This window comes from Zalophus californianus, chromosome 7 (genome assembly GCF_009762305.2).
Source record: "Zalophus californianus isolate mZalCal1 chromosome 7, mZalCal1.pri.v2, whole genome shotgun sequence".
Classification (NCBI taxonomy): Eukaryota; Metazoa; Chordata; class Mammalia; order Carnivora; family Otariidae; genus Zalophus; species Zalophus californianus.
In genome coordinates, this window is record NC_045601.1 from 2,984,306 (window position 1) to 2,998,232 (window position 13,927).

Here is a 13,927-nt window from a genome sequence, read left to right on the forward strand (position 1 = left end):
TCCTGCATCGGGCTCTGCACTCAGTGCTGAATCTGCTAAAGTTTCTCTCTCCCTCTCCCTCTGCCCCTCCCTGTCCCCCACGCACATGCACACTCCCTCTCTCTCTCTCTCTCAAATAAATAAATCGATCTTAAAAAAAAATTAAAAAAGGTATCTGGCTGTCTCTCATCTAACCCAGAAGAGACTCCCAAAATGTAAACAATAGCACTCTTCTAGCCAAAGCCTTTGTTGTTATTTTGGAAAACATAATTCAGTTCCATTAAAAATGTTACTTCTGTTCATGGGATTTTTATTGTTTATTTTTAATGTTTGTATTATTTGTAAGTGAATTATTAAATAGCTATTATAAAAATTTCTCCCATAGAACCCATATAAACAATGTAGGTTGATGTCCTCAATGACTTCTAAAGTGCCAAAGAGCCCTAAGACCAAACAGTTTGGGCACTGCTGCTCTGGGTCACGTTGATTTGGTCTGTCTGTTGATGCTGACCGAGCAGGGTCCCAGAGTGCTGGAGAAAACTCTGGTTATCCTTCTCGTCCCAAACTATAATGCTGTTTTGCAGAGCCAAGCTGGGCATGCCACAGTTCCTCAGCATGGAAGCCCAGAGTCTGCTGAGAGCCCTCTTCAAACGGAACCCGTGCAACCGACTGGGTAAGAGTGCCACGCACCCCCACAGACTGCCTGGGCTGCCTGCCCGCCCCGCTCCACTCTTGTCTGGCTACACGTTTGTCCAAGTTCACTGAAAGCGAAGGTCCTGAAACAGGGGTGCAAATATTCTCCCGCGTCCCTGCGATAAGGTTCTCCAAAACGCGGTCGCTGGCCAAGTCTTGTAAGCCATTTTCTGAAAGTCAGTGCTTACGCACAAAAGGGTAACACTTTCCTACTCATTTTACTTCCCTTTTAGAACCCCATAAACTAAGGACAGAAGAGCTGAAAGCTGCTTCTTATTTAATCCCTCTTAAATTAATAAATCTCAACATATATTAATATCAAGATTTACGTGAATGTTCACTAAGTACTAACCCATTTTCAGAATAATTCTTTACAAAGGGTTTCCCCTGGTTGCTTCTCAGTGGTGCTTCTACAAACGAATGGTCGTGTAGACCTCCCACAAGTCCCACAGCTGCTGAATCGTCCCCGCCCACCCGCAGGTTCTCACTCCTCATTGTCACGGGCACTGGTGCGCGTGCCCAGCGTAGTGACGCGAGGTCAGTGGTGAGGTGGCTCCATCAGGGCGGGAGCAGGTGCCCCACATGGCGCGGGCTGCATGGGGAGCTGGAGAACAATGAAACAAGGCGCCACGTTTCTGCCCACGCAGTGGCAAACACCAGATAGCGGAACGGAAGGCGCGGGCCCGCCTAGTCCCCATCGTTGTCGTCAAGAGAGCAGATGGTGCACCATTTTAACACTTTGGCAAAACCCATCAATATTTTAAACTGTACACAACCCTCTACCAAGAAATTTTACTTCTAGAAGTCTATCCAGCATGTAAGTTACATGTATAAAAAATGCTTGCTGGCAATCTTTCTGTTTAGCGAAGACCTGGAATCTCCCTCTCTCTCAAATAAATAAGTGAATAAATCTTTAAAAATATAGAAATAGAAGTAAGTAAATAAATGAGTTAAGCTGTCACCAGGTGTCTCCACCATGGCGCAGGTGACATCTCGGCTGGGTAGTAGTTCTTTCTTGTGGAAGACCATCTTGCACTGTAGGATGTCTAGCGGCATCCGTGCTCTCTCCCTAGATGCCTCCCTCCCCCTGCCGTAGCAAACCGAACTGTGTCTAGACTTGCCCCTGGGGACGATCCCCCCACCCACCCCCATGAGACCCACTGTTCTGTAATCCGTAACTGGAGAGATGCCCAGGATCTGTCTAGTTGCATAGATGAGTTGCTACAGAGTCTAAACATTTCCCATGGTGGAACCTGTACCCATTTTATACCAGAGCAGGTGTCTGCAAGGGGATGTGGGGAGAGCCCCAGGGGCCCAGCTCCTGACACCAACCGCACATAGGCCCCTGGATGGTATCTGTTAAAATGACTGTTGTCAAAGGACACTGATTAAAACCAGTCAGTGTGATAACTGCCCCAAACAGAGCCCCACAGGCCGGACCCTAAAGGCAGGGACTGCTCACTCTAGCTAGAGGCCTCCCCGGACGGCAGCTCTGGTCACTGGGCTGCCAAGCCACCAGGGGCCAGTGGGGACGGCATGGAGCCTTGAGGTCCAGAATGGGGTGCACAGCGGTCTCCACAGTGGGTTTTGCTCCATGCTGACATGCAGGGGCTGATGTGGCATGTGTGGGTTTGGTTCGAGACCTGGAGGAACGTCGAGAGCTAAACAGAAGTTCCTCCACCTTGTTGTTACTGGGCACCTCAGCAAAGTCCCAGATGGGACCTAAAAACAGCAGCCAAAGGTCGTCATGGGCCCTCCTTGTCCTGGCTCTGACCGAGGCACGGCCCGGGCCCCGATTCTGAGAGACATGGCTTCTGCAGGTGCCTGCACCATGCCCTTTCCTTGGGAACCCCCCTTGTGGGATCCCCGGCCACATGTGCCTGCACAAACAGCAGTTCAGCAGGGCCAGAAAGGCCCGTCCTCTCTCCACATTGACGGTCTCCCAGTATCCGCCACAGGGCAAGGCCCTCCTCTCGCCATGGAGCCACCCTGTCCTGTGGGTGGAGGTCGTGAGGACAGCAGGAGAACTTGTCCCCAGGAACACAGACGGGGAATAAAGGGCCTGCGTCTGCCCCTCCCTCCTGGAATTGCTGTCTTGTTGCACTTTTATCAAATCCCGTGTAGCCTGGGCTGGGGGCCTCCCCGAGAGAGCAGACCCTCCCCTTCATCGCTGTGCTTTCTGGGGAGGAGGTGGGCAGCACTTCTTAACGAGAGTGCATTTTAAGGCATAGAACCAAACTGTAAATGTGTCCCTCAGTTCAGTTCTAAAAGCCACACAAAGATCATAATTGTTTGCCTATTTCTGATCTGACTCTCCTGATCATGAATTAATTATCTATCATTAATGTCTCCGTCCGTGTGGGAGTAACACCAAAATAATCCCTCCCTGTCCAGGGCCAGCCTGCGGTGCAGCTTAGCTGGTCTTAACCCACAGAGATTTGCTCATGAGAGAGGTGTATCCCAAAGAATTACTTTTAGTTGCAAAGTACAGAACACTTAAGTAACTTAAAATTATTTAACCCAACAATTTAATTTTTCAAACTGCAGTTTATTTTTCTTGTAGTAACAAGTCACATGGCAGTAGAGGGTTGTAAGCATTGACTCGGCAGCAGAACCATAGTTATCAAAAGCCCAGATCTGCTTATCTTTTTAGTTTACCATCCTTAGTTCATTGCCTCTTCATCCCCCTGAGTGGGGCCTTGTGATCACAAAGTGGCTGCCACGGCTCCAGGCATCACATTCAGTTGAAAGGAGGAAATGGATGAGGGCAGCTGCATCTGTCTCTCTTATCAAGAATGCAAAGGTTTCCCAAAACCCTGGGCCTTCCCAGGCTGGCTAGAAACCGTCACATGGCACTTCTCACTAAAACGAAGGTGGGAAGCCAGGGATATTGGGGTACCAGGACGAGCAGACTGGGAACGGTTGTCTTATTAGCCAGCCTCCAGGGTCGGCTGCGGAGGTCTTCAGTAAAGGACGAGCCGACTTGAGGGAGGTGTGGTGCCTGGCCTGCCTTCCTCCATTGCCTCCAGCCCTACTTCTCACCCCTCTCGGCAGATCTTAAGGACCCGTTAGTTAGGAAGGAGAGGGCCTATGCAGTATGTAATCTAGAAATAATACACACCTACACGGGGTTCCCCAGTGCTTCCTAGGCTCTGGCGACACCGTGGAGCAGAACCATGGTCCTCACTCTCACGGGGCCTTTAGCGCAGCCGAAGAGATCAGCGTTAGCCAAGGAAGCGGCAAACTGAGAAAGAGAGGTATATGGCAGAGCTCGTCGGAAGGGGAGAGAGGTTTGCTGGAACGTGGACAATGGCAAGTGTGAGCCCGGAGAAGGGGAGCTCGGGAGAAGCCCCAGGCGGAGGAGCACCGGGCAGAGGGGTGGAGGGCAGTAATGCCAGGACCGCATCCCGTCCTGCACTTACTTGCTGAGTGACCTCGAGCAGATGTATGCACCTCTCTGAGCCGGTTTCCCTGTCTGTGAACTGAGGGTGATGGCCGTGCCTACTTCACAGTGTGGTTAGAAAGACGTGAAGAGCTAGAACCGTGTCTCGCACACAGGACACAAGTCCACGAGAAGGCAGAGATAAAGGGTGCCCCCAGTTCCGTGGTGGGGGATCACGTCTAGACCCCTCTTGGTCACACTGCTTCCTACTAATTGGAATGTTTTCGTTCTCTGCCACGTGGTTATGGGTCGGAGTGGATAAAAGTCATCTGGGGCACAAGTACTGGTAAACTGCAACTCTGGTAAAAACAAAACAAACTATGGTTTTATGGGATGCATTTTAGTTGATGTTGTTAAACCTTGTCCTGAGATCATTGCAAAAAAGAAAGTGTTTGACCTGTGTCTGGAGAGCCCGGCATTCCTTGGCAGGAAAGCATTCAGGTGACCTGCCGGGTCCCGAATTCAACCGGAAGGAGGGCAGGGCCTCTCCAACCATGGAGAAGAGGAACTCCAGCCCTGTCGCCCTCAAAGGGCTCCTTCTACCATGTTTCCCCAGTAACCTTGCCCACGGCTGAAACTTTTCTTTCGATGCCGAGTTTGTGCTGTGAAGATCTGTCCAGTCTCTGCCTTGTCATTCTTGAGTGCCAGCAGAAAATCTGGGCACATTGTGAGCTGTGAATGCATGAGCACGTGTGAGGCGTGTCACCTCCTCTCCCAGAACGCTTCCCTCTAGGACGAGCCCCGTCGGCCACCCATCCAGGCCGGTGGGAGCCTGGCTGTGAGTCTGACCTCTCCGCAGGGAACCAGACTCAGAACAGAGAAATGAAGGCATTGGACACATCCATTCACTGAAACACACACCAGAGAAGAAGCAATTCCGACTCGTCTCCTGCAGGGGCTGAGGAAGTCACTCTCCTTTCAAATATCCTTGCATTTGCTGGAGAGGATTTGTCACCGTGCACCGGATGAATGTGACCAGGGGAGGGGCCGTGTCTGTTCTTCCTCTATTCTGGAAAAAGGAAATAATTTCCTATATAACCTATTCCTTTGTCTTTGAATTTAACGTCACAAAAACCATAGTTCTCGAACCCAAAATATCATTTTCTTATTTAGTTTAAATCATTGATGAGAGAGAAAGATGGGCTTATCTCATTAAGTGTATAGATGATCATCTTGGGAGAGACTGGTCCAGTGGAGCCCACAGCAGGTGTGGACGTTGGCCCATCTGTGGCTGAAGACTGCCCTTCGGCTAATCTCTAAAGGGAATCATCATGCACCTCTCTAGGAGCTATTGGCCATCCCTTGGGTGTCCTCACAACAGAAGACGTCCAGGCTTAGCATAAGAAAGAAACTATATTTGGGCTTACTAGTGACACGACTGTCCCCAGGGAGGCAACTGAATCTACTTGCCCAAAAATCTTCTGCCCTAAGGAGGAAGATGATGTTGAGTAAATGAATCTTGATCTGCACAGGCAGCTGGATTGGAAAGCTGGGTCCTCCCCTCCATTCTGTTTGCTGTGAGCCTTAGCCCTAAAATAGCCCCTGGGCCGTTCCGGGGGCTCAGAAGGCCTTGCCCCAATGCCCGTCATCACACGGATTTGTATCGTGACCAGGTCACCTTCAAATCAGCCAGAACCTCTGTCTCTGGAGTCCTGCCCTGTTGAAGAGCCCCCGGCCCTCCAGCTGACCCCAGGCACCCAAGCCCTGGAGGCCGGGCCAACGTTGGTGCTGGGAAACAGCAAACCGCTTCCACGTCCCCCTGCTCCCCTCCAGGTGTCTCCCCTCCCACCGAGTCCCCTCAGAGGCCCGGGCCCAGCACCAGCCCTGCAGCCCCGCTGCCCAGCTGCCTCTTTCCCTCCCGCGGAAGGACATCAATGCGGTTCAATCCATAACACCCTCCAAGGGTGTGTGCACAGAAGCGGACAGCCGGAAGGAAGAGCAGAGATGCCTTTGGTTGACATCTTACCCTTTGCAGATGGAGAAGCCGAGGCCCCTCCCCACACGACTTGCACAGGCCCCCGGCCTCCAGGTCTAAAGCTGGCCCTTCCGCCTCAGTGTCCCCCGAATGTCCTCACCCCAGAGTCTCAATCTCACCCAGCCACTGACTAGAGGTGCTCGCTGCTTGGTAAACGTGCTGTGAACACCTGAGCAGGTGCCAGTGATGCAGGGGCATGGTGAGGCTGGCCTCCAAGGGGGCTTCCCATCCACAGCCTCTGCCCCTGCACACTAATAGACAGAAGGCTGCAGGGGCGGAGCGAGCAGAGCAGGTAGTCCTGGAGGGAGGGTTGGAGAGGGAGGAGCGTGGAAGCTGGGGGGTCGGGGCACCTAGGTAGACCGGGTGGGAGGGGAGGAAGGGGGAGGAGCAGGTGGTTTTCTGCCTGGGGAGCAGTGAGCTTGAGAGTCTTGGAGTGCAATTTGTGTCCATTTCGACTGTGACAGCGTGCTGAGGACTCGGACCTGAATGAGGGGTCATCACGCACGTATTTATTGTGCGATGTGATATGCTCAGTGATAGAGCCCTGGGCAAAATGCATCGGTGGCCCCCAAACAGCTGCTGTCGTCAGCAGGGGGCTGGGGGCAAAGTCGCAGGAGCCCTGCCCGTGGGAGGGGTGTGTGTTATCTCCCTGTGCCGGGGCGGGGGGTCTGGAAGAGGCAGTGCAGGCCGAGCCGGGACTGCCAGGCATCCCGCGTGGGCTCCCTCTGAAGGGTGCAGCCAAGCAGGGACGGTCTCACCGTGAACTAGAGAAGCCCCTCGGGGGCTGGTGTCGCTGGTGAGTTGGTCCACAGAGGCCTCCGGGGAGATGGAGGTGGGGGTCAGGCATGTTCCAGGAGGGAGGCCTTGGGAGACAGGTCCCTGCGCTGGGCCTCCATGTCCTCATCTCTGCCCCAGAGGTGGCTTCCAGGTGTGACACTCGTCATTCTGAAAGATTCGCAAGTCCAGGAAGTCAAGGAGAAGAGCGAGAGGCCGGGGCTCCGTTCCAAGCCCGCACGCTGCAGCCTGGCGCTGGGGCCAAGGTGGCGCCCCCTCCTCGCCCACCCCCCCAGCCCGCGGGGAGGTCAGGGCCGAGCAGTGCAGAACCTCGGGTGCGAGTCCGGGCTCAGGGAGGTCCCCAGACGGTGGTGGCCGTTCTTGTGAATGGGCGTGCCGGGCAGGGCCCTGCAGGGCGCTGTTTTGAGTAAACCCCTCTCCAGACAGAAGTCTGGCTTCCTTTCCAGACGTTGCCACAGAATGGAAGACGAGTGGGTACTGGAAGTAGGAAACCCACTCTCTGGGCCGTTTTCAACGCTGACGGCTCTCTAGCTCGTCCCTCGGGAGCATCTTTGTCTTCCTATAGGAACTTCCGGGAGATTCTCAGACTCCTAGGGGGCCATGTGGCGGAGTTGAGAGAGGAATGAGCTGTGCTGATCCGTGTGAAACAGCACAGCGGTGTAGACCGCATCAGATCCAGTCTCCCCGAGCACACCTGTTGGCCACGGCCCTGCCCACTAGCAGAGGATTTCTGTGTCTCCTGTTTCTGTTCTACTCTCCAACGCTGGTCTCCACAAGACATGCTTCACCGGCTCTGTCTCCGATGGCCCATCCCGGGTCCCATCGGCAGCAGGCCACCCTTGGACGGCGTGGTCAAGACCAAGCTTGCTGGTCTGCTCAAACCAGTGTCCTCTGAGCCACAGCCAAGCAAACATTTTAAACACTGAGTGAATGAAATTTCAAAGGGACAGCAAATACTTAAAAACTATGAAAAAACAACATGTAGATAAAGTGTAAGTGATGAAGAAGTAAGAAGCAGACCTCGTGTTCACATCCCCGACAGGATGGCCCGGAAATTACAAGTCGGGCAGAGCTCGAGGATGTACCAGTCGGGCAGAGCTCGAGGATGTAAGGACAGTAACCGAAAGTGAGCTTGTTCTGAACGTGCACCAAGAATTTGCTGTGAGGGGCGCCTGGCCGGCTCAGTCGGGGGAGCGTGCGACTCTCGATCTCGGGGTTGTGAGTTCGAGCCCCACATTGGGGGGTAGAGGTTATTTAAAAAAATTAAAATTTAAAATAAAAAAAAAGAGATTTCGAGGTGGACACTGTGTGGCTCAAAAACAAAGAGTAAATACTTCAGAGGCATCTCAGAAGGCCCAGGGATTAAACATTCCCAATGCTATCTGTGGAAATGAAGAAACAATGAAAATATTTGGGGCAGATACCAAAACCTTTTGAGAGTAACCTACTGAGAATGTAGAAGCCCAGTGACGATTGACCCCACAGTGGAGGAGATCGCCTTGTTAAGCCTGTGGAGCGGGGGGCTAAATGTCATCCATGCAGTAGAGCAAATCCCCCGTGCAGGCGGAGGGCGCACTCACAATGGTGCGTGGACATAAGCAAGTCCTGGATGCAAGCCTGGATGCAAGATGACACCCTCAACCAATGTGCATAAGTCTGACACGTGGGTCCCCACGAACACGCTCAGTGATATTCCCATCTGCAGATGGACCACAGGTGACATGTTCACACCACAGGAAGTATGAGCTCTTGAATCTACCGCTCCGCTGAACTTTTTAACTCATCTTTACCTGGTGTTGGAGGACTTGGTGAAAACTCACCAAGCCTAATAAGAGACAAGTATCGTTCTTCTGTTCCAGACCTTTCTGTCTGTAAACACTTGCCTTTGTCCACTCTGTGTGATCTGGATGAACTGCAGCCCTCCGCTTGGCACAGAAGGGGAGACTTCCACAGCGTCGGGTCAGACCCGACAGCACCCAGCTGTGATTCAGGATCTGCACAAGCACTCCCTGACCCTCCTAGCCTAGAGCTCTGCCCAACTGGCATGTGTGTTCAGTTGACATAAAAAGGGGTCATCAATACAAAACAACCGCTTGCCTCGTTTCAGGAGAGGATAAGACTATAGAATCCAAAACAATGACCTTGTGTGCCCTAGGAAGGAGGACATAGGCCTTAAAGAACTGTGTGCAGAAATTTGCCTTCCGTTTCATGTTTTTCTCCTTTTGGGACACCTATAAATTTTGAGTAATAACTGAAGTGTTAATTAATTCACTGTCGACTGTTTGCTGAGGCCTCAAAGCACAAACATGGCACAAAATCTCAGCGGTAGAAAGAAAGTGCAGTTAAGAATGTGCTGATTAAGTATCCAAGAAAACCCAGCATGCACCAGCACAGAATTTGGAGTCACACCAAAATCTGTATTTCCTTTGTGTCTCACTTGGTTTAAATTGCTGCAGACCATGTATTTGCAAATGATGAATGGGGATGAAATGGAATGGGTGCAAAATGCAGTGTAGATTCTTCAAGGAGATTTAGCCCATGAGTCATGCGGCAGGTGCTTGCTACCTCGGGCTCTGACGTGTGCACTGACGCTCCCACCCCTGACCGACCATGGTGCTTCTGGAAGCACGGCAGCCCTCACCAAAGAAGAGCTGGGAAGCAGTACAGATCGGGGGTTTTAATCCTCAGGACCAGGAGGATTTTCCATCCCGAGCTCCGGTCTTCATGAGGAGGCCTGCACACAGGTGGGCTGAAGGGGGGTCAGGGTTGGGAGTCAGACTGCTGATTTGTTCTCCACGGTTCTTGACAGCAGCAGTTTGGGGGCCTGTCATGGGCTGCAGGCTGCTGGGATCAGATCTCAGAACGGGGGCCAGACTCGGAACTCCAGAGAGGTCCTCAGCCGGAGGCCCTTGAAGGACAGAACCCATTTCTCTCTACTCGTGCCAACACGTCTGACACCAGATGCGTGCATTTTCCACACCAACAAATTCTTCACTTCCCAGGAGACTCCAGCTTGGTGTGCTACGATTCACCTTAGTTCTGGCACTAACCCCCCAGCGTTGGCCCAGACCTGGACTCGGTCCCACCGCCCAGGGTATCACCTGTGATTCCGACCAACCAGCTATAAATCCGGAGTTTCCAAGACCCCTTCTTTGGGTCTGATAATATGCTAAAACAGCTCACAGAACTCAGGAAACCGTTTTACTTACTATTACCAGTTTATTACAAAGAATATTTTAAAGGATACAGATGAAGAGGTGCATAGGGTGAGTTCTGAAGGGATCCCCTTGGAATTTGGGATACACCACCCTCCCGGCACGTGGATGCATTTTTGTTCATCAACCCGGAAACTCCAAACCCTGCTGTACAGGGCTTTTATGAAGGTCCCACTCCTTAGGCGTGCTCCATTAAATCACTCCAGCCCTCTCCCCTCCCTGGAGGTGGGAGGTGGGGCTGAACTCTACCACCCTCTGTCCCATGGGTGGTTCCCACATCAGCACGAAGACCAGGGAAGGTTGGTCAGGGGTTGAGGACGTGAAAGCGTCCAGCCACATCCAGGAGGGCTGCATCTCCTGGAACCCCAGCACCCTATACTGAGGGCACCACCTGACTTCTCAGGCCCCGACAGTGTGGCTGGGTGGGCGGTGCCTCCGTGACCACAGCAGCTGGGGACGGCTTCCCCGTCCTCCACACCTTCCTGCTCCTGGTCCCTCCCATCGCAGCCGGCAGCCCCCAGCACCTACCTTCCTGGGGTGCAGGCTGAACAGGGAGCACTTGAGACCAGGCCTTGACCCGCAGCAGGGCTGGGGCTGTGGAGTCCAGGGTGCAGAACCAGGAGGTCTGTGTCTCACAAACCATGTGACACGAAACCCCCATCCCCAGACTTGGGACAGGAGCTGGGTGGACACGGCCCAGCCCACATGGCCCGCCTCCCCTTCCCATGTCCCTGTGCCCCCAGCCCCCTCCCTGGCCCACTGAGGCTCCCCTTCCCCCTTCCCATCCTGGAGAAAACCCAGAGCTCTTAGGACCTGGGGGTTTTGGTTCCTCTGAATTAATAGACTTATCTTTAGAGCAGCGTTAAGTTTACAGAAATGTTGAAAGGTAAGTACAGCAAGTTCCCTTGGACTCCCCCCTCCCCCCATCTCCCCAGTTTCCCCTAACCCCAAACTGATGTCAGTGCCATGCATTCGGTGTAACAGATGGACCAGTGTTGGCAGCGTCCGCGTCAGGCCTCACACACTGTCTGTGCACCTCCAGCAAAGGTATCATGACATCACCTCGGCAGGCAAAACAGTCTCCCTGCCCTGAATCCTCTGTGCTCTGCAGATTCGGTCCTGCCCCGCTCCCCAGGTCTCGGGATTTAACGTAAGCAGCAAAGTAAAGAGAGAGGCTGGGCAGAATGAACAAACCCAGCAGAACTATTTATAAGCGGTCTCCAGGGACCCCGGCGTCCGCAGGTGTGGACGCCAGTCTCTCTCTGGGTCCCGTCCTGCTGGAAGCTGCCTCTCCAGTATCTGGCTGTCTTCCCCTTCCCTGTGAACCCAGAGCCGCCTAACAAGGCACTCTGCACTGCAGCCTGCTCTCCCACTCCTTCCGTACTTTCTCACCCTTCTGGAAGGCCAGCCTGAGCATCAAAAGTGCAGCCAGGGTGGGGCTGCGTGGCTCAGTTGGTAGAGCATGTGACTCTTGATCTTGGGGTTGTGAATTCAAGTCCCATATTGGGCATGGTGCCTACTTAGATAGATAGTTGGATAGATGGATGGATGGATGGATGGATGGATGGATGGATGGATGGATGGAAAGATGGATGGATGGATAGGTAGGTGGGTGGATGGATGGATGGATGGATGGATAGATGGATGGATGGATGGATGATGGATAGATGGATGGATGGATGGATGGGGGATGGGGGATGGATGGAGGGATGGATGGATGGATGGGGGATGGGGGATGGATGGAGGGATGGATGGATGGATGGATAGATGGATAGATGGATGGATGGATGGAAAGATGGATGGATGGATAGGTAGGTAGGTGGGTGGATGGATGGATGGATGGATAGATGGATGGATGGATGGATGATGGATAGATGGATGGATGGGGGATGGGGGATGGATGGATGGATGGATAGATGGATAGGTGGATGGGTGGGTGGGTGGATGGATGGATGGATGATGGATAGATGGATGGATGGATGGATGGGGGATGGATGGATGGATGGATAGATGGATAGGTGGATGGGTGGGTGGATGGATGGGTGGGTGGGTGGATGGATGGATGGATGGGGGATGGGGGATGGATGGAGGGATGGATGGATGGATACATGCACACATGCAGCCGGGCTGTGATGGGCCTCCAGCTTCCCCCTCCAGGTTTCCAGGCACCCCCCCCACACCTGCAGCAGGAAGCTTCCAGCCTACCCCACCCCTGCCTCTGGCCCTGTCACAGGCCTGCAGGGCTGAATGTGGCTTCTGTGGGCTGTGAGGCAGGTGATCAGGGGCCCCTTCCCACAGGAAGAAGGCATTGGGAGCTGCTCGGGCATCCCCCAGCCCCTCACACTGCTGTGCCAGAAACTCAGAGGTAATGAAACTAGGGGTTTGTCCTGATGCTCGTGTGTGCTTTGCCCTCGGGACAGGTGCTGGCATCGATGGAGTGGAGGAGATCAAGCGGCATCCTTTCTTTGTGACCATAGACTGGAATGTAAGTCGTACAGCACGGGGCCCACCACACATGGGTCACAGGGAGGTGAGGTGGAGGGCGCACCAGCTTGGTACAGACCAGAGGGGAACGTGGCCCTGTCCCCTGAAAGGGTGCCCTCTCTCAGGAGCCTTCTGAACAGGCTGCCATTTTACAGGCACAGACCAGGGACCACCTTCCTGCAGCGCCAGGCCTGAGAGCCCTTTAACACTTGGCCCTTGAGAGGCAGGTTCCGATGACCCTGCAGCCACTCCCACCGCTGAGGACAGAGCAGGGATCTCCTTCTGCTCAGCAAGAGGCTGCAGGAGCCCCTCAGGTCTCCAGGCCCTGTGGGTCTCCAGGCCTCGTGGTTGCAGGGCCACTGGGTCTCTGGGTCTCTGGGCCCCTGTGGGTCTCCAGGCCGCGGGGTTGCTGGGCTGCTGGGCCACCTGGTCTCTGGGTCTGCAGGCCCCTGGGGTTCCCCAGGCTGCCGGGCCAGGCTGTGCAGGCCTCTTCTGTGTTGAAGGGCTGCGTCTCGTACTCTGTGCTGCTCTCCCAGCCTCTGGTTTCAGGCTCAGGCCCACCCAGCTGCCACTCTCATAGAGTCGCTAAAGAAAACAAACATCCAGACTGTTAAAGACAAAGTTGTTGGTGACGCTCATTAGCGACGTAAGGAAGACCTGCATGGTGATGAGTTCAAGGACCTGCATGGTGATGAGTTCAAGGACCTGCATGGTGATGAGTTCAAGGACCTGCATGGTGATGAGTTCAAGGACCTGCATGGTGATGAGTTCAAGGACCTCCATGGTGATGAGTTCAAGGACCTCCATGGTGATGAGTTCAAGGACCTGCATGGTGATGAGTTCAAGGACCTGCATGGTGATGAGTTCAAGGACCTGCATGGTGATGAGTTCAAGGACCTGCATGGTGATGAGTTCAAGGACCTGCATGGTGTTGAGTTCAAGGACCTGCATGGTGTTGAGTTCAAGGACCTGCATGGTGATGAGTTCAAGGAGCTGCATGGTGATGAGTTCAAGGACCTGCATGGTGATGAGTTCAAGGACCTGCATGGTGATGAGTGCAAGGACCTGCATGGTGATGAGTTCAAGGACCTGCATGGTGATGAGTGCAAGGACCTCCATGGTGATGAGTTCAAGGACCTGCATGGTGATGAGTTCAAGGACCTGCATGGTGATGAGTTCAAGGACCTCCATGGTGATGAGTTCAAGGACCTGCATGGTGATGAGTTCAAGGACCTCCATGGTGATGAGTTCAAGGACCTGCATGGTGTTGAGTTCAAGGACCTGCATGGTGATGAGTTCAAGGACCTGCATGGTGATGAGTTCAAGGACCTGCATGGTGATGAG

At 53.6% G+C, this 13,927-nt stretch overlaps 1 protein-coding gene across 8 annotated transcripts in view; it reads left to right on the top strand.

Annotated features, from left to right (window-relative positions):
- The window catches only part of RPS6KA2 (ribosomal protein S6 kinase A2), a 363,002-nt gene that overhangs the window by 310,218 nt on the left and 38,857 nt on the right, over positions 1–13,927 (top strand). For all 8 annotated transcript variants that reach the window (XM_027601223.2, XM_027601225.2, XM_027601224.2 and 5 more), the window contains 2 exons: positions 564–652; positions 12,520–12,584. In XM_027601223.2, the coding sequence (XP_027457024.1) occupies positions 564–652; positions 12,520–12,584 (154 nt within the window). The remainder of the gene's footprint in view (positions 1–563; positions 653–12,519; positions 12,585–13,927) is intronic.